Source organism: Hyla sarda, chromosome 1, assembly GCF_029499605.1.
Source record: "Hyla sarda isolate aHylSar1 chromosome 1, aHylSar1.hap1, whole genome shotgun sequence".
Classification (NCBI taxonomy): Eukaryota; Metazoa; Chordata; class Amphibia; order Anura; family Hylidae; genus Hyla; species Hyla sarda.
Window position 1 is genome coordinate 432869488 of NC_079189.1, and position 26420 is coordinate 432895907.

Sequence of the window (26420 nt, forward strand, 5' to 3'; positions counted from 1 at the left end):
GTGAAAACTGTGATTGCTTCCAAACCCTGACAACTATCAGTGCAACCTGGTTGCAGTTACAATGTTTTCTTTCTTTCTTACAGGGTGAAACTTGAAGCTCGTAACCTTCTGCATCCAGGAGATCACATTTTGGAAATTAATGGCTCTCCTGTCAATACAATGCCACCTAAGGAGGTAAGAGAACTTTCATGGCTTGTTGTAAAGATAAAGGCTTATGTATGTGTTTATATGGTGTTTTAACAATGATATATAAATAGTACAGTGGTTAAGTTCATGTGCTGTCTGCTTCTTATCTCCTTCCTTCACCCTTTCCTCAGGCTGATAATTTGCTTAGCTGCACAGACCGGACCCTGCAGATTCTGGTAGAGCACAACCCCCCACAGACCTCCCCTGTGACTAGAGTACCCCCGAAATCTCCCTCCTTGCACCCAGGAGATGGAAAGAGCATCTCTGAAAGTTATGCCAAGCGTGGCTCCATCCGGTTAGATTTCACTCACACTTAAATTCTAAATCCAACATTTCCAGTCTGATTTTTCTAACCCTCTACTTATATGTTGTCCTCCACTCATTTTTATGTTTCTTCAGTTCTGTCCATTGTTGCTCTACATTGATCCACTGAACTTGCGCTGTTTGCATCCTGTCATTCCTGGTTCATCCATCAGGATATGTTCTCAGTTGCATTTTTCTTTTTTTAATAGTTTTCTCTTTTTTTTAATAAAAAATACAGAGATGTTATTAGCGCCTCCTATTACTTTTAGTGAGCCTTCTAATATCTATCCAGTTTTATGTGTTTATCTTTTTGTTCTTCTGCTTATTCAGGCGCAGTAACAGTAACACTCGCTCCTCTGGGCCCTGTTCTCCCAAAGATATCCGTTGTGTTTCTCGGTCAGAGTCTCTTCGCTGTGCTGTAGGTGGACCTCAGCAGATCTTTCGACCATGTGAACTTCTTCACGGTGAAGAACTGGGAAAAGGTTTCTTTGGTCGTGCCATAAAGGTCAGTTTTTACAGCAGTTCTCATATTCCTCAACCTTCAAAAAGAACTGCCATTCAACACTGTGTACTTTTGTGTCTACAGGTCACACACAGAGCAACTGGGAAAGTAATGGTCATGAAAGAGTTAATACAGTTCGATGAACAGACACAAAAAACTTTCCTCACAGAGGTAGGTAGAGTAAGTGAAAAATGCAGAGTAAAACTGGGGTGCATCAAAAAGGACATATATGCACACCACAAAAACCTAGTTCCACAGCTTTTACAAATCGCTAGAGAGACAACACATGGAATATTGTGATAAAAGAGTTGAAGCAGGTTCAAAGATGGGCAACAAGACTAATAAATGGAATGGGTAGACTACACTTATAATAATTATCAAGGGTTATTTTGTTTCTATATATCAAGGGGCATTAAATATTCAAGGGGCAACACAGCAATCTTTCCTATGACCTAATCATAACCAAAATATAACACTGGAATGAGTGTGTGGGCCGGCACAGACCTTTTAATCAAGCTGGGAGCTGTAGTACTCGATGAAAGATGGGCAACAAAAATAAGGCGCTTAGGCTGAAGACTGAGCACCTTCTAAAGACTATGGTCGTTTCGCATACCTTCTACCCTTTCTCAAGGCCTTGAGAAAGCATAGCAAGTACTTGAAATGGCCATAGGCTGTAATGTACCGCAAATGAATTATCCAAAGCATATCTTAATGTCTGATGAGTGCCACTGTGTTTTTTTACACAATGAAATATACCAAAGTCTCTAACAACAATAATAAGTGGACATCCTCCACACCTAGACGGGAAAAAAGCTTCTACACAAATAAATACTTAACGGTAAGAGCAGTGAGACTATGGAACTCTGCCAGAGGAAGTGGCCATTGTGAACTGACTACAATAGTTCCTAGATACATTTCTAGAGTGTCATTTTATTAAAGGTTATAGTCACTAGAGTGTGCAGAATTATCAGTGATCTATGGATTTGTTCTGATTATCAAATATTATGTGGGGAAGGAATTGTTGTTACCGAGAAGACGAAAATTGCCTCTACACCTCATGGGTTATTTTTTTCTGGATCAACACTGCAGAGTAATAGGCTAAACTTGTACGTCTTTGTATATCCTGAAAAACTAAGCAATGCTTAGAAATTGGTATCTTACAAAATCATCCATTATCAACATATCAAACAGGTCTATATTTATCTTTAATATACTTTTTTAATGTGCCAAATTAGAATACCTGTTAGCATTTTATCTTTTCTGTCTTGCAGGTAAAGGTCATGCGGTCCCTGGATCATCCCAATGTGTTGCGTTTTATTGGTGTTCTCTATAAGGATCGGAGGCTGAACCTGCTAACTGAGTTCATAGAATGTGGAACCCTCAAAGATTTCTTAAGAGGGGTAAGCCTTATAGATGAAGTGTGGAAAGCTTTTTTTTTTTTTTTTTTCATGCAGTAAATAATTATTTTTATACTTTAATACTAACTGTTTTTTTTCCTCCAATTCATCTTTCCTTGTGTAGGACACATGTCCTTGGCAACAGAAGGTCTCATTTGCTAAGGATATTGCATGTGGCATGGTAAGGTTCATACTTCTGCTACAGTTATATGGTAAGATTAAAACAGTATTATAACTTTAAACTAACGTTGTAAATTTATTTTAATTTTATTTTTAGGCATATCTTCACTCCATGAGCATCATCCACAGGGACCTCAACTCTCACAACTGTCTTATCAAACTGGTAATGCTTTTTAGCATTATCCCCAAGTTCCTCCCTTCTCACTTCCTGATCCTTTTTTTTCAAACCTATATTTTTTATTTGATTCCAAAATAAATACAAATTAGCTTTAGCTTAGTGTATCTGCAGAGCCAAGGTTAACTCTTCAGTGGAAAGTTAGCGCAATCACTATGCAAAGATAAATATAGCAAGTTCCATCTGGGCAGACAGCCTTCAAACCTCTAGTGTTAGGCTATGTTCACACGAAAGAATTTCCGCATGCGAAAGCCCAATAGACTTCAATGGGATTCCACACTCGCATTCACTCTTCATAATTTTAGCATGCGGATTCTGCATGACTTCCACACGGAATCGGCACTAAATGTATGGAAATTCTACCGTGTGAATAAACTCTTATGATCTAAGCAGGACTGCTGCGTAGGCAGACAACACACTGCTTATATTAAATACTGCATGAGTGGTGTTTGTCTGTTAGGCTATGTTCACACAGCAGAATTTCTGCAAGGATTTCTGCATGAAAATTCTGCATGAATTTATAGCCAAACCTCTTTAATGGGATTCTGCTGTCCCATTCACACAGCAGAATTTCTGCTGCAGAATTACCGCTGCAGGAATTCCATTGAAGTGAATTAGCTATAAATTCATGCAGAATTTTCATGCAGAATTCCGTGCAGAAATTCTTCAGTATGAACAGCCTTAGTGGCCTAAAGGCTCCCATACACATTATAAAAAATTTGTCCAACTCTGCAAATTTCAGCAGGACCAGCTTATTCTCTAATGTTTAACCCCTTAACGACCACGGAAATAAATGTACGTCCTGATGTGGCGGTACTTAGCGCACCAGGACGTAAATTTACGTCCTGTGTAAGACTGCGAGCATCGGAGCGGTGCTCGCGTCATACACTGCAGGTCCCGGCTGCTAGCAGCAGCCGGGGACCCGCAGGTAATGGCCGCCATCCGCCATTAACCCCTTAGATGCTGTGATCAGTACAGATCATGGCATCTGCGGCAAGCGCATGTTAAAATAGATGATCGGATCGCCCGCAGCGCTGCCACGGGGATCCGATTATCTGTAATGGCGGACGGAGGTCCTCCATCTGTCTCCCGGTGTCTCCTGCTCTGGTCTGAGATCGAGCAGACCAGAGCAGAAGATAGCCGATAATACTGATCAGTGCTATGCCCTATGCATAGCACTGAACAGTATTAGCAATCAAATTATTGCTATAGATAGTCCCCTGTGGGGACATAAAAAGTGTAAAAAAAAATAAAATAAAAAAAATAAAAAAAATAAAAATTTTAAAAGTAAAAAAAAAAGTGAAAAATCCCCTCCCCCAATAAAAATCCCATTTTACCCCCAAAAAGCGTAATTTAAAAAAAATAAACATATTTGGTATCGCTGCGTGCATAAATGTCCGAACTATCAAAATATAATGTTAATGATCCCGTACGGTGAACGGCATAAATGTAAAAAATAAAAAAAAATCCAAAAATGATGCTTTTTGGTCACATTTTATTGCAAATTTTTTTAATAAAAAATGAACTAAATGTTTTATGTATGCAAATGTGGTATTGATAAAAAGTACAGATGATGGCGCAAAAAATTAGCTCTCATACCGCCCTATATACAGAAAAATGAAAAAGGTGGTCAAAATAGGGTGATTTTAGATTACCGATTTTGTACAAAAAGTTTTAGATTTTTTTTAAGCGGTACAAAAATATAAAACTAGCCATGGTTATCATTTTAATCGTATTGACCCACAGAATAACGAACACATGTTATTTTTACCGTTAAGTGTACAGTGTGAAAACAAAACCCTCCAAAATGCAAAATTGTGGTTTTCATTTAATGTCCTCCCTAAAAAAATAATTTTTTGGGTTCGCCGTACATTTTATGATAAAATGAGAGGTTTCATTACAAAGTACAATTGGTCACGCAAAAAACAAGCCCTTATATGGGTCTGTAGATGGAAATATAAAAGAGTTATGGTTTTTAGGAGGCGAGGAGGAAAAAACAAAAACTTAAAAATAAAATTGGCCTGGTCCAATGTTAAAATGGGCTTGGTCCTTAAGGGGTTAAGAGGGCCCTGGTAGCAGCAGCTTACTTCACCTTGCTCTATTCAGAACATATGAACGTGTGCCATATGTTGAAACGTACGAAAGTCATACATTCATGTGCATAGGTTGAACAGGAGAGACAGCTGTTAACGAATAGCTATTGAAGGTGTTTAGGCACCATAAAAAGTGCATGTTGAGGTCTATTTTGAGGGACAAGTAAAAAAAAATGTTGGCCCAGGGTTATTGAGTAGGTGGAGTAGGTGTCTAAGAAAGGTGGATGTACCTCCCATCCTGGAGAGCTTACCTCTTACATCCAGGAGTGTGAATGCAGCTGTAGCCTAGCTTTGTGTCAGACGATGGGTTGATATTAAAGGGAGCCTATTAGCATGAGTTTTATTAGAAAACTGCCAGCAACACATAATACATCTCTTGATTATGTTTCCTACTATGTCCCTGAAATTGCAGCATGATTTCTGTGTGTGAAGAAAAATAAGTTTTAAACGTGCACACACCATATGCATATGACCTCAAGTAATCCTCTTAGCAGAGACCTCTGACAACTAGTCACAAAGTCAAGGCTGTAAGCATGCATACTGAGGCGTGACACTCACTTTCAAAGCTTACTTTCCTTCACAAATTGGACTCCTCTCTCGGGCGTGGCAGGAAACATTATGAAGAGATGCATTTGGTGTTAATGGTGGTTTCATAACGCATTTCATCCTGACAGGTTCCCTTTAATGTTATGACCTGTTCTTGCTGTCTGCCAAGTGCAGTGGAGGAAATCCTGATCAGGTATTGTGTCCACCAGGCTTGATATTGTATGGACATGTTTCCTATTGTCAAACAGACATCAGAAGTGGTATCCAGTAAATTATTTGTTGCGTATTAGCTTCTTAGTGGAATCTATTGAAAACTGCATGGTGGCAGGGCAGTCCTCCACTCTGTCCATGTGTTAAGTAGCAATGTTTAGGCCAGTTTAATAATCAGGGCTCCCTGGTGGTGGGAACAATTCCCACAAATTATGTCTAGGATAGTGATGGTCGCTGACCAACTTGTCTTCCTCCACAATACTTTAGTTGGTATAGGCAAGGAATGAGCCTGGAGAGCTTGTACCCCAGTTTTCTGAGGAGAACTCAGGGATTTGCAAAGTGCTTGGCTGTCAGCACCTGGAGGATTGTGTGGTATATGTAACTTATCTCCACAGGAAGAAAAAAGCGGAGCTCCGATGTTTGGGCCAGTTTGCTAAGCATGTAGCAGGAAGTAGTGAGATTGAGGTGCCTAGCTCCATGAAGGCTCTCTCTGGTCCCTTCACACTGTCTGTAGTGCCAGTCTGCCCCTTCATGTCAATTTAAGTGGAAGGCATTGTCAGCTGAGATGCCTGTGGCAGAAAACTATGTTGGTTGGACAAGACTGCTGGTAACAGTGAGTTAGTATACATGTAGTATACAGTCAGGTCCATAAATATTGGGACATCGACACAATTCTAACATTTTTGGCTCTATACACCACCACAATGGATTTGAAATTAAACAAACAAGATGTGCTAGAACTGCAAGACTGTCAGATTTAATTTAAGGGCAAATCAGGTGAACGGTGTAGGAATTACAACAGTTTGCATATGTGCCTCCCACTTGTTAAGGGACCAAAAGTAATGGTACAGAATAATAATCATAAATCAAACTTTCACTTTTTAATACTTGGTTGCAAATCCTTTGCAGTCAATTACAGCCGGAAGTCCGGAACCCATAAACATCAGAAGACATTGCTGGGTTTCATCCCTGGTGATGCTCTGCCAGGCCTCTACTGCATCTGTCTTCAGTTCCTGCTTGTTCTTGGGGCATTTTCCCTTCAGTTTTGTCTTCAGAAAGTGAAATGCATGCTCAATCGGATTCAGGTCAGGTGATTGACTAGTATTCCACTTCTTTCCTTAAAAACTCTTTGGTTTGGTCATCAATAAATACAAGAGAAGCTGTTCCATTGGCAGCTGCCACCACCATGCTTCTCTGATGAGGTGGTATGCTTAGGATCATGTTCCTTTCCTTCTCCATACTCTTTGCTTCCCATCACTCTGGTACAAGTTGTTCTTGTTCTCATCTGTCCATAGGATGTTGTTCCAGAACTGTGAAGGCTTTTTTAGATGTCGTTTGGCAGACTCTAATCTGGCCTTCCTGTTTTTGAGGCTCCCCAATGGTTCCATCTTGTTGTGAACCCTCTGTATTCACTCTGGTGAAGTCTTATCTTGATTGTTGACTTTGACACACATACACCTACCTCCTGGAGAGTGTTCTGTTTTCTCCACCAGGGAAAGAATTCTTCGGTCATCCACCACAGTTGTTTTCCTTGGTCTTCCAGGTCTTTTGGTGTTACTGAGCTCACCAGTGTGTTCCTTCTTTTTAAGAATGTGCCAAACAATTGTTTTAGCCATGCCTAATGTTTGGGCTATCTCTCTGATGGGTTTGTTTTGTTTTTTTCAACCTAATGGTGGCTTGCTTCACTGATAGTGACAGCTCTTTGGATCTCATCTTGAGAGTTGACAGCAACAGATTCCAAATAAAATGAACTCTGGACCTTTAATCTGCTCATTTTAATTGGGATAATGAGGGAATAACACATACCTGGTCATGGAACAGCCGAGAAGCCAATTGTCCCACTACTTTTGGTCCTTTTACAAGTGGGATGCACATATGCAAACTGTTGTAATTCCTACACCGTTCACCTGATTTGGATGTAAATGCCCTCATATTAAAGCTGACAGTCTGCAGTTATAGCACATCTAGTTAATTTAATTTCAAATTAATTGTGGTGGTGTATAGAACCAAAACATTTTGAATTGTGTTGATGTCCCAATATTTATGGACCTGACTGTACATCAACAAAATCATAGGTTTTCTATATCTAGAGTTTATCTAAGAATAGGACCATAGTGCCTGAAAAAGGTTTCATTTTAGGAGAGGATCTTTATCTTGTTTTTTTTTTTTCCTTTTCCCATGATGAAGAAAGGTATACATTTAGTAGAGGGTAACAAGACACAGATCTTTTGTAGAATAAGTCTGTTGTCCTTGCCACAAAGCCACACCACCACCTCTTTTGATTTGTTTGTTTTCTTTTGAGCTAGTTTGTGTCCTTTTCTTGTAGGATGGCACTGTGGTTGTAGCTGATTTTGGGCTTTCAAGGCTTATTCTGGAAGAGAAACCAAAACCCCCACCAGAAAAGCCACCCACAAAAAAGAGAACACTGCGCAAGACTGACCGTCGGAAACGTTACACTGTGGTGGGCAATCCATATTGGATGGCACCAGAAATGTTAAATGGTAACAGAAAATTATAACTATTGGTGCATTAGAATGAATAGAAAAATACTTCTGATAATATGGATTTTACTCAATTTACTCAATTTAACTTTATTATTCAATATTAGGTAAACAGTATGATGAGAAGGTGGATGTGTTTTCATTTGGGATTGTCCTGTGTGAGGTAAGAATACTATTCACAGGAGTAAAAAACCCCAACATTAACAGTTTTGTTACACAAAAACTCTAAACGTAACATGGTATTTACTGTTGACTTGACTTTTTATGGCAATTCAGTTACAATGTAGCCTTTCACTTCATACTTTGCATTCCATCTAAATCTTTTATTTTTCTCATTTTTGCTTCACCGCATTGAGTTTTTTTTTTCTTTTTTTTAAAGGGAAATCTGTCAGCCTGTTCACCCACACTAAACTCAATACACTGTGGGTTATAGTGTGTCCCTTACCAAAATCTGTTCAGTAGGTCCAGAGATGTCCCCTATAAGATCCTCTTCTATATTCCCTGAATCATGGCACAGGAGGTGGGGCTTGTTCTGTCTCCACGTCCTAGTGACTCCCGTTGCTGATCACGTGGAGTCGGTGCTCATGTGACCAGCGACAGGAGTCATTAGGATGTGGAGACACAGAACATGCATATGTAAATTAAGCCAGCAGGGCCCCACCTCCTGTGCATGATTCCGAGAATAAAGAAGATAAACTTATAGGGGACATATCTCCGGACCTACAGAAAGGATTTTGGTAGGTGACCCATCGTCTGTCTCCTGTTCACCCAAACTATAACCCAGTGCATTGAGTTTAGTGTGTGTGAACAGGCTGACAGTTTTCCTTTAAATTTGTTTCTCCATTAGTGTAGCTGTATTTATACAGTGGTCCCTCAACATACGATGGTAATTCATTCCAAATGAACCATCGTTTGTTGAAACCATTGTATGTTGAGGGATCCGTGCAATGAAAAGAATAGGCAGTTATATTCACCTGTCCCCGCCGCTCCGGACTGTCACCGCTGCCCTGGATGTCGCCCTCCATCACTGTCGGCGCGTCTCCGGACCGTCTCTGCTGGCTGGGAACGTAGCTTTCCATCGCCGACATGATGACGATGATGAAGAGCAATGGCGATGCAGGGGATCCCGAAGAGGACGGTCCGGAACGTTGGGGACAGGTGAGTGACCATCACCGGACCACACGGGTCACCGTAAACGGCTATCCGGCAGCAGCTGAAGCAGTCTGCGCTGCCATATAGCAGTTTATGCGATGGCCCGACATACAAAAGCATCGTATGTTGATGCTACCTTCAACATGCAATGGCCTCTGAGGGGCCATCGTATGTTGAAATTATCGTATGTCTGGGCCATCGTAGGTCGGGGGGTCACTGTATATAACTTATTTTGTGCAGAAAGGTTTATCTTTCAATGGCACCTTTTGGCATCCAATAATGCTTGTGAGAAAAAAAGAGACATATGAAGTCTAGACAGATGCAGATGGTAACTGGGCAGGCACCACGTTCTGGTTCCTAGTTCTCTGTAACTGAAAATCTTAAAGAGTAGCTATCACTAACTTAAATTTCCCCGATCCCCCTCCCTATCACAAACTGTCCCTGACACTAACTTCATCTATCCCTGTATTTATTTTTATCAAAATCCCCATAAAAATTCCCTTTTTTAGATCAGTTTCGGTAGCCCTGCGGAGGGCAGGAAGTGGGCGGCCCTGGCAGGCGCAACGTCATCTGGAGCCTGGCTGGGGCTCTCTTCTGCCCGTCTCCTCTCTCCTGCAGCTCGCGCGCTGCAATGAATGAGGAGAGGGAGATGCAGGCGGAACGGGGATATTAAAAAAAATTTTGCGCGCCGAACAAGCGCTGTGCTCGGTCTCTGCCTGTATAGGAAACAGGCCGAGAGCGAGCACAGCACTCGTGCGTGCGCGGCGCACACGATTTAAATATCCCCGCCCCCCTGCATCTCCCTCTCCTCATTCATGTGAACGCGCATTCCGGACCACACTGTGCCATGCTGCCCGGCCAGCGTTGTTCCGAACGTGATCAATGTCAGGGGGGGGGAAGTAATCCTGAGCCATATAGGGGGACACCTAGTGGCCAGGTTTTCAAATGTAAAAAAATATATATATATAACACAAATTTTTTTTTAATAAAATATATTACAAACATTTTTCTTTTTACATAATCTATTTAATAAATAAAAAAAATGTTTTTAATGAGAGTACCCATTTAACCCCTTAAGGACGCAGGACGTAAATGTACGTCCTGGTGAGGTGGTACTTAACGCACCAGGACGTACATTTACGTCCTAAGCATAACCGCGGGCATCGGAGCGATGCCCGTGTCATGCGCGGCTGATCCCGGCTGCTGATCGCAGCCAGGGACCCGCCGGCAATGGCCGACGCCCGCGATCTCGCGGGCGTCCGCCATTAACCCCTCAGGTGCCGGGATCAATACAGATCCCGGCATCTGCGGCAGTTCGCGATTAAAATGAACGATCGGATCGCCCGCAGCGCTGCTGCGGGGATCCGATCATTCATAACGCCGCACGGAGGTCCCCTCTCCTTCCTCCGTGCGGCTCCCGGCGTCTCCTGCTCTGGTCTGTGATCGAGCAGACCAGAGCAGGAGATGACCGATAATACTGATCTGTTCTATGTCCTATACATAGAACAGATCAGTATTAGCAATCATGGTATTGCTATGAATAGTCCCCTATGGGGACTATTCAAGTGTAAAAAAAATGTAAAAAAATGTAAAAGTAAAAGTAAAAAAAAAGTGAAAAATCCCCTCCCCCAATAAAAAAGTAAAACGTCCGTTTTTTCCTATTTTACCCCCAAAAAGCGTAAAAAACATTTTTTATAGACATATTTGGCATCGCCGCGTGCGTAAATGTCCGAACTATTAAAATAAAATGTTAATGATCCCGTACGGTGAACGGCGTGAACGAAAAAAAATTTTAAAAGTACAAAATTCCTACTTTTTTAATACATTTTATTAAAAAAAAAATTATAAAAAATGTATTAAGTTTTTTATATGCAAATGTGGTATCAAAAAAAAGTACAGATCATGGCGCAAAAAATGAGCCCCCATACCGCCGCTTATACGGAAAAATAAAAAAGTTATAGGTCATCAAAATAAAGGGATTATAAACGTACTAATTTGGTTAAAAAGTTTGTGATTTTTTTTAAGCGCAACAATAATATAAAAGTACGTAATAATGGGTATCATTTTAATCGTATTGACCCTCAGAATAAAGAACACATGTCATTTTTACCAGAAATTGTACGGCGTGAAAACAAAACCTTCCAAAATTAGCAAAATTGCGTTTTTCGTTTTAATTTCCCCACAAAAATAGTGTTTTTTGGTTGCGCCATACATTTTATGATATAATGAGTGATGTCATTACAAAGGACAACTGGTCGCGCAAAAAACAAGCCCTCATACTAGTCTGTGGATGAAAATATAAAAGAGTTATGATTTTTAGAAGGCGAGGAGGAAAAAATGAAAACGTAAAAATTAAATTGTCTGAGTCCTTAAGGCCAAAATGGGCTGAGTCCTTAAGGGGTTAAAGAAAATACCCTGTCACATGACATGACGTGCATGAAATTCCACAGCGGCCATGGTCTTTTTACCCACTGTATTTACCCTGAAAGCAGAAAGAACTGTGAACAAGTGGGGAGCTGTGGCACAGTAACGGGAACATTTAATACATTGAATGTATTTAAAATTTTCTAAGCCTCTGCAGCACCATTCTGCATATCTTGGAACACTCCTTCTAATGACTTACTCTGGTGGAAAACAATCTTTTTCAAATCAACTGGTTCCAGAAAGTTAAAGGGTAGCTCCCACCTTCCTATTTTTTTTTTCTTTCTGTCCCTGCCAATTGCCCATCTATCCCTAACCCCCTCCCTGCTTTTAATTTTTATTTTTACTATATTAAAAATGCTTTTTGTCTGCCTGGCAGTGTGCTCACTACCAGGCAGACTTCCCCAGCAGGCACCACGTCACTGATGTCTGCTGGGGGGGACTTCCGCCCTTAGTTCATCTACACAGGGTGCCTCCAGCTGTTTCATCACTACAACTCTCAGCTTGCCCTGACATCTATTGGCTGTCAGGGCATGCTGGGAGTTGTAGTATTGAAACAGCTGGAGGCACCCTGTGTAGATAAACTATTAGTTACATGCGGCGCTAGCCCGTCCCCTCCGTCTCCCTCCCCCCCCCCCCCTCCCCGCGCCATACCCCGTTCCCTTCATCACAACACCCCCCCCATTACACTTACTGCAGAGTCTGGCAGCGGGCGTGCAGGGACAGCGGCGGCGGCGATGTGTGGGAGGAGTGGCCTCCCAGCCAGTGGCCGGGGAGCCAATGCGCTCGCTCCCTGCCTGTCTGATTGACAGGCAGGGAGCGAGCGCAGGCTGAATGAAAAAGGACCGATGCTCGGCCGCATCGGTCCTTTTTCAGGCGTGACGTCACGCCAGGCTGCAGCCGGCCACTAGGAGGGAGACCCCTAGTGGCCGGTTTTCAAATGTAAATTAAACAATTTTAATTAAAAAAATAAAAATAAAAGTATATTAGAGATATGTTGTACAACATATCAAAAAATAAAGTTGGTGACGGTGCCCATTTATGTATGTTACTTCTATAAAAAAATCAGCTGCTGTATCCTCCACAGGAAGTTAAGCCGTATTTTTTTTCTTACCACAGTGCTCTCTGCTGACACCAACTATGTCAGGAACTGTCTGGAGCAGGATAGGTTTACTATGAGGATTTGCTCCTACTCTGGACAGTTCCTGACACAGACAAGTGTCAGCAGAGATCACTATGGTCAGACAGAAAAGAACAACTCAACTTCCTCTGTAGTATACAGCAGCAAAGAAGTACTGGAAGGATTAAATTATTTTGATAGAAGTGATTTACAGATCTGTTTAACTTTCTGAAGCCAGTTGATATGAAAAAATTACTTTTCCACCGGAGTACCCCTTTAAATCTCCTTTTTCGAGCTCTTGTGCCACAGGGTGATGTGTCACTATTAGTGCAGGGTCACATATACCGCATCCTCAGTGTTTTTTTACACTATGGGTGTGCTAACCCCAATCACTAGATTGAGCTCCCTGCTCCCGCTGGGTTGCCCTGTGTGTCTGCTCGTAGCAGATCTGCAGCAGGAAATCCGCAGCTACAAGCAAACACACAGGGCTACTTGGCCTCTGCAGGGAGCTTGCTCTAGTGACTGGCATCTGAGTGTGAAATACGTTGCTGATACACTTTAAGGGTAGGATCACACGTAGCGCATCTGTCATTTCAGATAACTTTTCAGGATAAGCTATCCTCTGTGTACATGAGAAGATATTTCTGACCATTATATAACTTGTATATGGTATTTTTCACCAGATTTCCCCTTTGCCAGCTCCATCTCTAATGTTTAGTTGTCCCTAAGTTAGGTAGTGGCCCAGACACAATTTGTGGTTCTGTGTGCCACATTTTGGTGCAGAAACCGGCAACAGCTGATCGGGTTTATAATAGTAAATCAGGGCCAGTATCTATGATGGAAACTCTCACTACTGGTTTTTGGCCAGACAATAGGTTAAGAGGTATAGACACCTAACAACAAATTAACCCATAGGGGTTAAATAATCCTCTTCTAAATGTATTGACAATAATAATACTTAACTTTTATTATGTGCTTTTAAAAAAAAAAAATAATAATAAATACATTTGAGAACACAAAACATTTAAAAGCACACCTCTTGTCACTGATTTGACATAATGCCTGCAAACACTAGTTCCTCTCTAGTACCACTACTAGTCCCAAATAAATATAACTAATATATTGGCCCCTTATACAGATTCCATAATAATGGAATTCATTAGTAGGGATGAAAAGTGGGCACACTCTCAGGAATATCCGTATGGATTTTGACCTGGTCCAATAACAAATAATTTGTAGTTGATATAAGTTGGTACCACACCACTACTTATATATGCAGTGGTTGGAGTCCTGAACCAGCCCCTCACCACGCTGTGCACTGCGGGTGTGGGCTGGATAGTGGTACAGAGAACTTAGATTGGTTATTAATACATAGTCTATACTCTTTCAGTCCAAAAGTGTCTGTCAAACCAATAGACTGCAAATCTTGTTTGGAATGCACATACATGCAAGAACAGTACATAGTGAGCAGAACATAAAGTACAGTTTAAATAATACATTTTAAGTTTTCAAGGCAAAAATTGTTATATATTCATACAAAGGAATGGGTATAGAAGTTAGAAAAGATCCAGAGGTGTAACCTGGAAAGATATTTAGGGACACCTGCAGTGGGTTTCTTCAAATCTACTGAATAAGCGGAGAGTGTTATGCCACCTCCCCAATTTAGTTAAATCTGTTTAAAGGGGTATTCCAGGCCAAAACTTGTTTTTATATATCAACTGGCTCCGGAAAGTTAAACAGATTTGTAAATTACTTCTATTAAAAAATCTTAATCCTTCCAATAGTTATTAGCTTCTGAAGTTTTCTGTCTAACTGCTCACTGATGATGTCACGTCCCGGGAGCTGTGCATGATGGGAAAATATCCCCATAGGAGCTGGACAGCTCCCGGGACATGAGTCATCAGAAAGCAGTTAGACAGAAAACAGCTCAACTTCAGAAGCTAATAACTATTGGAAGGATTAAGATTTTTTTTAAATAGAAGTAATTCACAAATCTGTTTAACTTTCCGGATCTAGTTGATATATAAAAAAAAGTTTTGGCTTGGAATACCCCTTTAACCTCTTAAGGACCCAGGGCGTACGGGAACGTCCCCGCACCCTGGGCCTTAAGGACCCAGGACGTCCCCGTACGTCCTGGCGTTTTCCGGTCTCTGCCGCTCGCCGGGCAGAGATCGGAACTGGATGCCTGCTGAAATCCTTCAGCAGGCATCCAGGGCAAACGCCGAGGGGGGCCATGTAGGCCCCCCATGTCGGCGATCGCTGCAAATCGCAAGGGAAATCGCCCTTGCGATCTGCGGCGATACCGGGCTGATCGGGTCTCTGGGACCCGACCGCCCGGTAATTTCGCATGATCCCGGCTGTCACAGACAGCCAGGACCATGCTAACGTATAGGAGCGAGGTGGCAAGCCTGCCACCTCCTCCTATACCCTGCGATCTGTCGGTTAGTTAACCGACCAATCGCAGGAGGGGGGGGGGGGCGGTTACTTCCTCCCGTCCTGCCCGGCCCCTTGAAGTCCGGAGAGGACGGGAGAAAGACCGGAGGACGCTGCGGGGGACGGGGGAGTGCTGGGGACCGGCCCCGGTACTTACCTCGTCCCTGAAGACCCGGATCCCTGCGATGAAGACAGCGGCGGCGGCGACAGGTGAGTAGATCTTCAGCCGCGGTCGGGCCCTTTACAGCAATGCACGTCGCCGTAAAGCGACATGCATTGCTGTAATAGGACCCTGTAAACTACAACTCCCAGCATGTCCAGACAGCCCTTGGCGTCTGGGCATGCTGGGAGTTGCAGATTTGCAACATCCACAGTTTTTGGACCACTGTGCCCTTCCAGATGTTGCAAAACTACACATCCTCAGCATGCCCTTACTGTCCAGGCATGCTGGGAGTTGTATTTCTGTAACATCTGGCCCTTCAGATGTTGCAGAACTACAACTCCCAGCATGCCTGGACAGTTTTGGCATACTGGGGGTTGTAGTTTTGCAACATCTGGAAGGGCACAGATTGGGAACCACTGTATTAGTGGTCTGCAAACTGTAGTCCTCCAGATGTTGCAAAACTACAACTCCAAGCATGCTGGGAGTTGTAGTTCGGCAACATCTGGCTCTAAAGATGTTGCCGAACTACTACTCCCAGCATGCCTGAGAATGTTTGGGAGTTGTGGTTTTGCAACAGCTGGAGGCACACTGGTTGGGAAACATTGTTTCCTAACTCAGTGTTTCCCAACCCGTGTGCCTCCAGCTGTTGCAAAACCACAACTCCCAAACATTCAGGCATGCTGGGAGTAGTAGTTTTGCAACAGCTGGAGTTCCCCCCCCTGTGAATGTACAGAGTACATTCACATGGGCAGGGGGCTTACAGTGAGTATCGAGCTGCAAGTTTGCAATGCAGCAAATTTTGCGCGGCAGCTCAAACTCGCTGTAATCCCCCGCCCGTGTGACTGTACCCTAAAAACACTACACTACACTAAATAAAATAAAATAAAAAGTAAAAAACACTACATATACACATACCCCTACACAGCCCCCCTCCCTCCCCAATAAAAATGAAAAACGTCTGGTACGCCACAAAATGGAGCCTCCAGCTGTTGCAAAACAACAACTCCCAGTATTGCCGGACAGCCGTTTACTGTCCAGGCATGCTGGGAGTTTTGCAACAGCTGGAGGCACCCTGTTTGGGAATCACTGGAGTAGAATACCCCTATGTCCACCCCTATGCAAATCCCTAATTCAGGCCTCAAATGCACATGGCGCTCTCAATTTGGAGCCCTGTCGTATTTCAAGGCAACAGTTTAGGGCCACATATGGGGTATCGCCGTACTCGGGAGAAATTAACTAACAAATCTTGGGGGTCTTTTTCTCCTTTCACCCCTTATGAAAAGGGGAAGTTGGGGTCTACACCAGCATGTTAGTGTAAAAAAAAATAACCTTTTTACACTAACATGCTGGTGTTGCCCTATACTTTTCATTTTGACAAGAGGTAAAGGGGAAAAAAAAACCCCAAAATTTGTAACGCAATTTCTCCCGAGTACGGAGATACCTCATATGTGGGCGCAAACTGCTCTGGGGGCGCACAACAAGGCCCAGAAGGGAGAGTGCGCCATGTACATTTGAGGTGATTTGCACAGGGGTGGCTGATTGTTACAGCGGTTTTGACAAACGCAAAAAAAACAAAACCCCACATGTGACCCCATTTCGGAAACTACACCCCTCACGGAATGTAATGAGGGGTGCAGTGAGAATTTACACCCCACAGATCTGACAGATCTTTGGAAGAGTGGGCTGTGCAAATAAAAAATGTTGTACAGCCCACTGTTCCAAAGATATGACAGACACCAGTGGGGGGTAAATGCTCACTTTACGCCTTCTTACGTTCCTCAAGGGGTCTAGTTTCCAAAATGGTATGCCATGTGGGGGTTATTTCGCTGTCCTGGCACCATTAGGGCTTCCTAAATGCGACATGCCCCCCGAGCAAAATTTGCTCTCAAAAAGCCAAATATGACTCCTTCTCTTCTGAGCATTGTAGTTCGCCCATAGTACACCTCAGGTCAACTTATGGGGTACCTCCATACTCAGAAGAGATGGGGTTACAAATTTTGGGGGGTATTTTCTGCTATTAACCCTTGCAAAAATGTGAAATTTGGGGGGGAAACACACCTTTTAGTGAAATTTTTTTTTTTTTACATATGCAAAAGTCGTGAAACTCCTGTGGGATATTAAGGCTCACTTTATTCCTTGTTACGTACCTCAAGGGGTCTAGTTTCCAAAATGGTATGCCATGTGGGGGATTTTTGCTGTCCTGGCACCATAGGGGCTTCCTAAATGCGACATGCCCCCGAGCAAAATTTGCTCTCAAAAAGCCAAATATGACTCCTTCTCTTCTGAGCATTGTAGTTCACCCATAGTACACCTCAGGGCAACTTATGAGGTACCGTCATACTCAGAAGAGATGGGGTTACAATGTTTCGGGGGTATTTTCTGCTATTAACCCTTGCAAAAATGTGAAATTTGGGGGGAAACACACATTTTAGTGACATTTTATTTTTATTTTTTTACATATGCAAAAGTCGTGAAACTCCTGTGGGGTATTAAGGCTCACTTTATTCCTTGTTACGTACCTCAAGGGGTCTAGTTTCCAAAATGGTATGCCATGTGGGGGATTTTTGCTGTTCTGGCACCATAGGGGCTTCCTAAATGCAACATGCCCCCCAAAAACCATTTCAAAAAAACGTACTCTCCAAAATCTCCTTGTCGCTCCTTCCCTTCTGAGCCCTCTACTGCGCCCGCTGAACACTTAACATAGACATATGAGGTATGTGCTTACTCGAGAGAAATTGGGCTACAAATATAAGTATACATTTTCTCCTTTTATCCCTTGTAAAAATTCAAAAATTGGGTCTACAAGAACATGCGAGTGTAAAAAATGGAGATTGTGAATTTTCTCCTTCACTTTGCTGCTATTCCTGTGAAACACCTAAAGGGTTAAAATGCGGACTGAATGTAATTTTGAATATTTTGGGGGGTGCAGTTTTTATAATGGGGTCATTTGTGGGGTATTTCTAATATGAAGACCCTTCAAATCCACTTCAAACCTGAACTGGTCCATGAAAAATTGTGAGTTTGGAAATTTTGTGAAAAATTGGAAAATTGCTGCTGAACTTTGAAGCCCTCTGGTGTCTTCCAAAAGTAAAAACACGTAAATTTTATGATGCAAACATAAAATAGACATATTGTATTTGTGAATAAAAAAAAAAAAATTTTGGAATATCCATTTTCCTTACAAGCAGAGAGCTTCAAAGTTAGAAAAATGCAAAATTTTCAAATTTTTCATAAAATTTTGGGATTTTTCACCAAGAAAGGATGCAAGTTACCACAAAATTTTACCACTATGTTAAAGTAGAATATGTCACGAAAAAACATTCTCTGAATCAGAATGATAACTAAAAGCATCCCAGAGTTATAAATGTTTAAAGTGACAGTGGTCAGATGTGCAAAAAATGGCCGGGTCCTGAGGTGTAAAATGGCTGGGTCCTTAAGGGGTTAAGCAATTCCTTTTAAGATGAACTCTCTTTTCTAGCCTATCAGTGTGTTTAATCTGGATATAAACTCATATGGTGGGAGGGGTACTTTGTATGATTTTGGGGGAAGGGAGCTGGAAAGGAGCCTGTAAGTGGATAGAGGAATTTTTCTCATAATAATAGATAAAATCATTGTACACTCACTTGTACTATTCAATTATGAAATGTTTGTTGAAATGACAGTGACTATTTGTGTGCACACTTTTATTCCATGTGTACATACATACTCCCCTGGACAGGAAGGAATACCAGATCAAACTTTGTTTTCCAGATTATTGGCCAAGTTTATGCTGATCCAGATTGCCTACCACGCACCATTGATTATGGCCTAAATGTCCGCCTTTTTTGGGAGAAATTTGTTTCAGAGGACTGTCCCTCAGGATTTTTTCCCCTCGCAACATCCTGTTGTCAACTTGAGTCTGACCTAAGGTAATGGACCCCCCTCTCTACCTTTTTAGTTTATTTTATCCATTTCAGAGGAACTCCTCTCCAAGCATCAGATTATTTTTATTGCCTGTTTTCAGTTTACAACATATTTTTTTCTTTATTCCATAGGCCAGACTTTACATCTCTACATGATACACTTACAGCAATATCTTTGTTTTTGGGAGAGCTGGCAATCCCTTTACCCTCTGAGCTAGAGGTCATGGAGCACAATTTAAGGTTGCAATATGGTCTGATGCGAGAACAACCATCTCCAGTGGATAGCATAAGCCAGTAATCTCAGAAGATATCTTCATTCAAACAATGGTTTTTTCCACCGTTTGATGTGAAAATGTTCCATTCTCTCTGGTGGTAGATTTATTTTATATGTTGCTTATTAATTTATTAGACTGAGGTTGAACCATAGGGTCCAAAGCCAATGTGCACATTTCTGTGGTATTCCCATCTTTAACATAAATGCCTTATTATCACTGTAGAGTCTACCGTTGGGACCCTCTTCCGTACTTGTCATACAATAATCAGTTCATTCCATAATTCCAATAGACTTCCATGTATAGAGCCATCTGCAAGACTGACTACCTGTGCATTCGGCTGTATGAAGAGTATGGTGGCAATTAGTGGTCAGTAGAGATGAGTGAACTTACAGTAAATTCGATTCGTCACGAACTTCTCGGCTCGGCAGTTGATGACTTTTCCTGCATAAATTAGTTCAGCTTTCAGGTGCTCCGGTGGGCTGGAAAAGGTGGATACAGTCCTAGGAAAGAGTCTCCTAGGACTGTATCCACCTTTTCCAGCCCACCTGAGCACCTGAAAGCTGAACTAATGTATGCAGGAAAATACATCAACTGCCGAGCCGAGAAGTTTGTGACGAATCGAATTTCCTGTAAGTTCACTCATCTCTAGTGGTCAGCAGTCATCTCTGGGACCAGCACATTTCACATTTATGGCATATTATGTATATATATGTATCGTATAAGATGGGTATACCCTTTTAGGTTGCAACTTTTATTGTCACAGTTTTGTAAACAAACTGGGCGAAAGTATTATGACTAAATACTACATTCATCTGTGAAAAGTCTAAATGCTTGAGGCCTTCAAAATAAGGATATCTCAGGGGGTTTCCAAGATGGTAGCATGTTTATGTGCTCACCACAGCTTGCCTCGGGCTGTGTGTTCTTTTAACGTTGTTACCCATAAAATGGGAAAAAAAAAAAAAAGAAAACTTGAATGGGTCTTCCTCTACACTGCAATGAAATGATAGCAGCTGGAATATTGTTACATATTTATAGAACCAAAATATGTAAGTGCAATTTTGGAAACTAACAGGATTAAAAACCACTTTGTTAGTTAACAAAAAACAAACTGGAATTTCAATTTTTTACTTGTATTCTCTATAGAAATGTAGGCAGCGTATTTGCTTTCTTCAATGTACAACATTTGCTTCCCTAGCACCATGGGAATTAATTTCTTTCTTGCCAATCCTGTGTTTGATTTATGGACTTTTTTTTCCAGTTTTCATTGCCAGTTGGTCTTTTTGGAGTATTTTCCAAAGTTTTTCAAATATAAATGACTTGGAAAAATGGAAAGTTAGAATACAGCACTGTTGTGATGTAAATGTAGAGATATAGCAGTAGAGGGTGAACATGGCGTTTCCCTTCCATAGATCTAGCATTATCCATTTAGAAATGGATCTTGCATGTCATGCTTGGTGATGAATAGATTTGTATAACCACTAGCATAAGAACTTCATGTTATATTTCCCTCTTAATAGCAAAAGTCCGCAGTTATTATAGCATGCTGGAAGTTGTAGTTTCACAACATTTGGAGAGACAGATGTTGCAGGTCATTGTTTTATAGCAGTGAGGTTCTTCTGGTTTCATTCATACATGTTATAGGTAAACCATCAATAGTAAGGGCACTCCTAACTAGGTGTACATCATGAATAGGAGAGCCGTTACAGTTTGGCACTATACTTGTCTGGAATGCTGGCCATGCACATAAATGTTGGTCAAAAACATTTATTTTGGGACAGATCAGCCGACCATCTAATGTGTAAGCTCTCCCTATTCAGAACACATGCACATTGGCCAAACGTATATAGTGCGGAGACAGATAACTGGCAGCTAGAGATAAGCGAACTTACAGTAAATTCGATTCGTCACGAACTTCTCGGCTCGGCAGTTGATGACTTTTCCTGCGTAAATTAGTTCAGCCTTGAGGTGCTCCGGTGGGCTGGAAAAGGTGGATACATTCGTAGGAAAAAGTCTCCTAGGACTGTATCCACCTTTTCCAGCCCACGGGAGCACCTGAAAGCTGAACTAATTTATGCAGGATAAACCAACTGCTGAACCGAGAAGTTCGTGACGAATCAAATTTACTGTAAGTTCGCTCATCTCTACTGGCAGCCCAACTCTTTTGGTTGACTGTAAAATTATGGCTAGCTTTAGGGTACGTTCACATGAGCGGATTTACAGTGTATTTTACGCTGCGGATCCACTGGTGAAGGCCCGCTCTATGCTTTCTTTACATGTGCCTGCTCGTAGCGGCAATACGCAGCGGCGTACTCTCACATCACTGCCGCTCTCCCTGCTCTGAGCTAGGCAGAGAGCTCCCGCGGTGTGCTTGTATATTGCGACTCGCACATTGCAGTGTGTCTGCTCGTAGCGACGAATTGCCGCTATGAGCAGACACATGTAAAGACAGTATAGAGCGGGCCTTCACCAGCGGATCCGCAGCAAAACACGCTGCAAAAATCCCTTTGTGTGAACGTACTCTTAGAGTGCATGTTTGGGCGTTTACCTACTTATATGGAACATATTAGTCATACACAACACAAACATTACATGTGCTATTAGAGGGATTATCCCACAAAGGTTATGTGTTCACTGGTTAGGTGATGTCTGGTCACTAGCCCCCCCTCCCCCACACACCACAAGTATAAGTGCAATGACAAGTTTGAATGGAACAATGGTCAAGTATACACCCAGCCACTCCTTTCAGTATACATGGGGCTGATGAAATGCACATGCTCAGCTGTTTCCATCAGTTCCCATATACTTTTAATGGAGCAGCATCACGCATCCTCAACCACTGCTCCAATAAGGAGAAAGAAAGACCTCAATGAACCGTAGCTTTGATCAGACATTTATGACCTATTATTATTCATTTACTGTGTGGAGGGAATTAATAGATCAACCTCACAGGCAATAGGCAGGTGTGTTATAAAAGCTGAAAATAAACATTACTGTATTCTTGTTGCTTATTATGTCTTCACTGGATTTACAATAGACTCATGTGATGGCCAGGCACTGCCTGATTTTATTTTTATTTAAAGAAACAAAACACTTATGTACAAAAAAAAAGTTAATAAACAAATTTCTTAAGAGTTTGTACATCCGTTTCTGTCCTTGACATACTTCAGCAGCACATTAATATAGAAAGTATCCACATGTCAAACAATAAGCAAGCATTGAATGGTAACTCTACTGGAAGAAACTGGTGCTGAAAGAGTTACCCGCCAGAGCTTGCCGTCAATGTAAATGGTCTGGTGCAGATTTGTCATCAGCTTTCATAGAATAGAATAGCTTATTCTCCCTGGATTCCCTTTTCTTTGGAGTCTATGAGACTTAAATGCATAAATGAAAGAAAGCTGCCACAGGCAGCCAAGTCTATACAGTAGAATTGTACGAACAACCCCCACAAACTCATGGCAAAAAAAGTTAACATGGCCAGTCATGTTCAGAAATTAAGGATTAACCATATCATGGCCATCGGCAGATGTTCAACAGATATGTAAGACGCCATGTCCTTATTACCTCCTAAGAGGAAATAGCAGTTTATGAATGCAATTCTCCTGCCACGGTCCACTGGGCCAGAGCCATAGCACCATGACAAGTGTGACACTGCCGTCCTCTGAACTGGATAGACTTTTCAGTCAACATGTAATATCACAAGGAACTAAAACACCTTCTCATGCCCCTGGGGTCCCCGCACTGTCCATGAGGGGCACAGTACCTTCCTGAACAGTATTTGGTGTGTGACTGACTGTCACCTCAATTGAGTTCTCATCAACTAGGTCACATGTAGGGTTTGAGAAGGCAGCTAATGGAAGATTTATCCTCTGAAGCCTCCTGTCCTCAATTTCCTGGTCATGCTTTTGCTTTATATCTCTTCCCCTAAAAACAAACAATGTGAAAGTTAGAATAATGGATCCCATGTATTGGAAATAAATGTAACAACAATAGAGGCATAATGGTCAGATAATTTACTAACCTTTTGTATATGTATCCAACAACAATGCCGCTGCCAATGGCTATAATGATCACAACCATAAGAATTCCCAGGACATAACCTGTAGCATGAATTGGACAGATTGGTCAGTAACACACATTGCTTTATGCTGCCGTCCATATTATTTCCAGCTATGTATATAAAGTGAGTTTCCTCACCTAATGTGCCCAGATCCTTCTTGTCACGTGGTTTGACTTGGACTCTCTCACTGATGCTGATCACAGGCTGTGCAACATTGACTCTCTCTGGTACCTGGAAACTGTCTTGCTCAAGAATTGTTGATTCCTCTGGCATCTGTGAAGGCTGCAGCGTTGCAGTTTGTTCCGGTTTATTCTGATCTCTCGTAGGAGCTGCCAAGCAATAGAGACTTGGTTTATCATGTATGATCTTTTAATAAGACAAAGAGGGCAAATGATACCATCAACAAGAAGCATGAATACATAAGCATAATGTAATGTTGCAACTCTAGTTAAAATAGGGAATGGTAGGTGCCAAATTATAAGCCGCTAAAGATCCCAAAAGACATTGAGCCCTCAAAACTGATTGCTCCATATACAGGACAATACTAAAAGACCATTCAACCTGTATCCCCCCCCCCCCCCCCCCCAAAAAAAGAAAAAAAATAACTTCCAGTGTCCACTATTGCAGTGTTTCCCAACCAGTGTGCCTCCAGCTGTTGCAAAACTACAACTCCCAGCATGCCCAGACAGCCGAAGGCTGTCTGGGCATGCTGGGAGTTGTAGTTTTGCAACAGCTGGAGGCACACCAGTTGGGAAACACTGCACTATTGAATGGGCTCAGGAGGTGGATTCTTTATGAGATCCTATGTAGAGATGAGCGAACTTACAGTAAATTCGATTTGTCACGAACTTCTCTGCTCGGCAGTTGATGATTTTTCCTGCGTAAATTAGTTCAGCCTTCAGGTGCTCCGGTGGGCTGGAAAAGGTGGATACATTCCTAGGAAAGAGTCTCCTAGGACTGTATCCACCTTTTCCAGCCCACCGGAGAGCTGAATTAATTCATGCAGGAAAAGTCATCAACGGCCGAGCCGAGAAGTTCGTGACGAATCGAATTTACTGTAAGTTCGCTCATCTCTAATCCTATGGTTCAATGCTCTGAGCACTTCCCTGGTGCCTCTCTTTAGCTGCCGAGTGACAGCTCTAGTGGTCCTCTAATAGGGCACTACAGCTGTCACTAAAGTGGTCTCCAAACAGTGGTCCTTCAGCTGTTGCAAAGCATCAACTCCCAGCATTGCTGGACAGCCATTTTGCAACAGCTGGAGGACCAAAGCTTGTTGATTAAAGTAATAGAGGGGCGCATCTTCCTCCTGGGCACTTGTTAAGCCTGGGATGATACAATAAGTTTTAGGTATGCTTTTAACTCCTCCCTATCTTCTATATCAGCGTTTTCCAAACAGTGTGTATCTTAGCTGTGCTAAACTACAACTCCCAGCATGCTGGGAGTTGTGGTTCTGTAACAGCTGGAGGCACACTGTTTAGAAAACACTGCTCTATATCGGTGGTCTCTAAACAGAGGCCCTCCAGCTGTTGCAAAACCACAACTCCCAGCATGCCCAACATCTAGAGTATTTTTTTAGTATCACAATACCATCAGACCAGTGTTTCCCAACCTGATTGGGAAACACTACATATATGGACAGAATGCAGCAATCGCTGATAGTGTCTCAGTAGAATTCTCCCCCAGTATCAGCTGTATAGTCAGCTCTTGGGGGTCAGCACACTCAGCTCCAGGAAATCTGTGGTCAGGACTCAATGTGACATGAAGTCTGTTTACAAGGCTGGATCCAACTCCTCCACCAATAGAAAGTATAGAAAGAGCTCGGAGACAATCAGACCCAATCAGTGCCCCTGTCTGTACAGGGGCGGGGGCCCGAGCGTCTCCCCACCTACCAAACCTTACAGAAAAACAAGGTCATGTGACCGGGTAGCCATGCGGGGGTGAGAGGGTTAAAGGGGGTGCGTGAAAGTGGGGTACCCGTGCAGTGCCCCGTCACTATGTGCAGGGATGTAACGTGTGCGCGCATGTAACAGGCTGCAGCCCTTCATATGGGCTGCATATATAGTGCGCATGTAAAGCGTGTATATACGGCATGGTGCAGGGGTGCTGCTGGTACCTGGAGTCCCGCAGATCAGCTGGCAGCCCAGGAGCAGAATGAGGAGCTGAGGCAGCATCTTGTCCCGTCAGTGTCTGCACTGTCTCTCGGTACTGTGTCTCTTTCTCTCTGTGCTGTTGTTTTTCTCAGCAGCCCCTGCTCCTCCTCCTCACATCACATCACAGGGAGGCTCCAGAGCCCGGAACCGTGTACACTGCGGGCGGGCGGGGGAGGGAGCCATGAGGGGGAGGGTCACTGGACACATGTGTAGTATGGAGCCGCCATGTATAGACCTGGTACATGTATGTATGTGTGTGTATATATATATACCCCGTCCACTACTCGGGGAAATGACCCACACCGAACCCAGTGCTGCTATAACGTGTGAGCTGTATATGGCGTATGCGTCATCCATACACCGTATGCGGTACCCTCTCACATTCTATCATATACATTTATTGTGTACACGGTAAGGCCACGATGCCCTCACGGCGGCCCCGGTGCGTGTCCTCACATTTGGCCTTGATCTGCATGTAATGTTCTGTTCCAATGACCGGGGTGACGGCAGCGCCTTGGCACAGCAGTCAGCTGGAGCCGGTTTGGACAGGATTGTGGCGCATGCGCAATGGCGCTCAGCCCCAAGGCAGCTGCAGTTGTTATGAACCGTGTAATTCTCTTCATAGAACTCCTTGGTGTTACAATGTATATGGAA

The 26420-nt window shown here is 42.6% G+C and overlaps 2 protein-coding genes across 6 annotated transcripts in view; one reads left to right on the forward strand and one right to left on the reverse strand.

Moving 5' to 3' along the window:
• Nucleotides 1-19997, forward strand: part of LIMK2 (LIM domain kinase 2) — a 53188-nt gene extending 33191 nt beyond the window's left edge. For all 4 annotated transcript variants that reach the window (XM_056530475.1, XM_056530490.1, XM_056530499.1 and 1 more), the window contains exons 6-16: nt 84-174; nt 318-481; nt 820-994; nt 1076-1162; nt 2263-2391; nt 2513-2569; nt 2666-2731; nt 7919-8093; nt 8201-8256; nt 19133-19290; nt 19417-19997. In XM_056530475.1, the coding sequence (XP_056386450.1) occupies nt 84-174; nt 318-481; nt 820-994; nt 1076-1162; nt 2263-2391; nt 2513-2569; nt 2666-2731; nt 7919-8093; nt 8201-8256; nt 19133-19290; nt 19417-19582 (1324 nt within the window). In that variant the 3' untranslated portion in view covers nt 19583-19997. The remainder of the gene's footprint in view (nt 1-83; nt 175-317; nt 482-819; nt 995-1075; nt 1163-2262; nt 2392-2512; nt 2570-2665; nt 2732-7918; nt 8094-8200; nt 8257-19132; nt 19291-19416) is intronic.
• Nucleotides 19998-22600: 2603 nt separating this feature from the next.
• Nucleotides 22601-26343, reverse strand: PIK3IP1 (phosphoinositide-3-kinase interacting protein 1). Of its 2 annotated transcripts, none has more exons than XM_056530625.1 (4): nt 26223-26343; nt 23754-23945; nt 23578-23656; nt 22601-23480 (listed from the first exon to the last, which is right to left on the reverse strand). In XM_056530625.1, the coding sequence occupies exons 1-4, from the start codon at nt 26239-26241 to the stop codon at nt 23276-23278; spliced, it is 495 nt and encodes a 164-aa protein (XP_056386600.1). In that variant the 5' UTR covers nt 26242-26343; the 3' UTR covers nt 22601-23275. The 2 variants fall into 2 exon arrangements, with proteins under 2 accessions (XP_056386600.1, XP_056386596.1); XM_056530621.1 differs by lacking the exon at nt 26223-26343 and adding an exon at nt 25730-26189.
• Between the last annotated feature and the right edge of the window lie 77 nt (nt 26344-26420).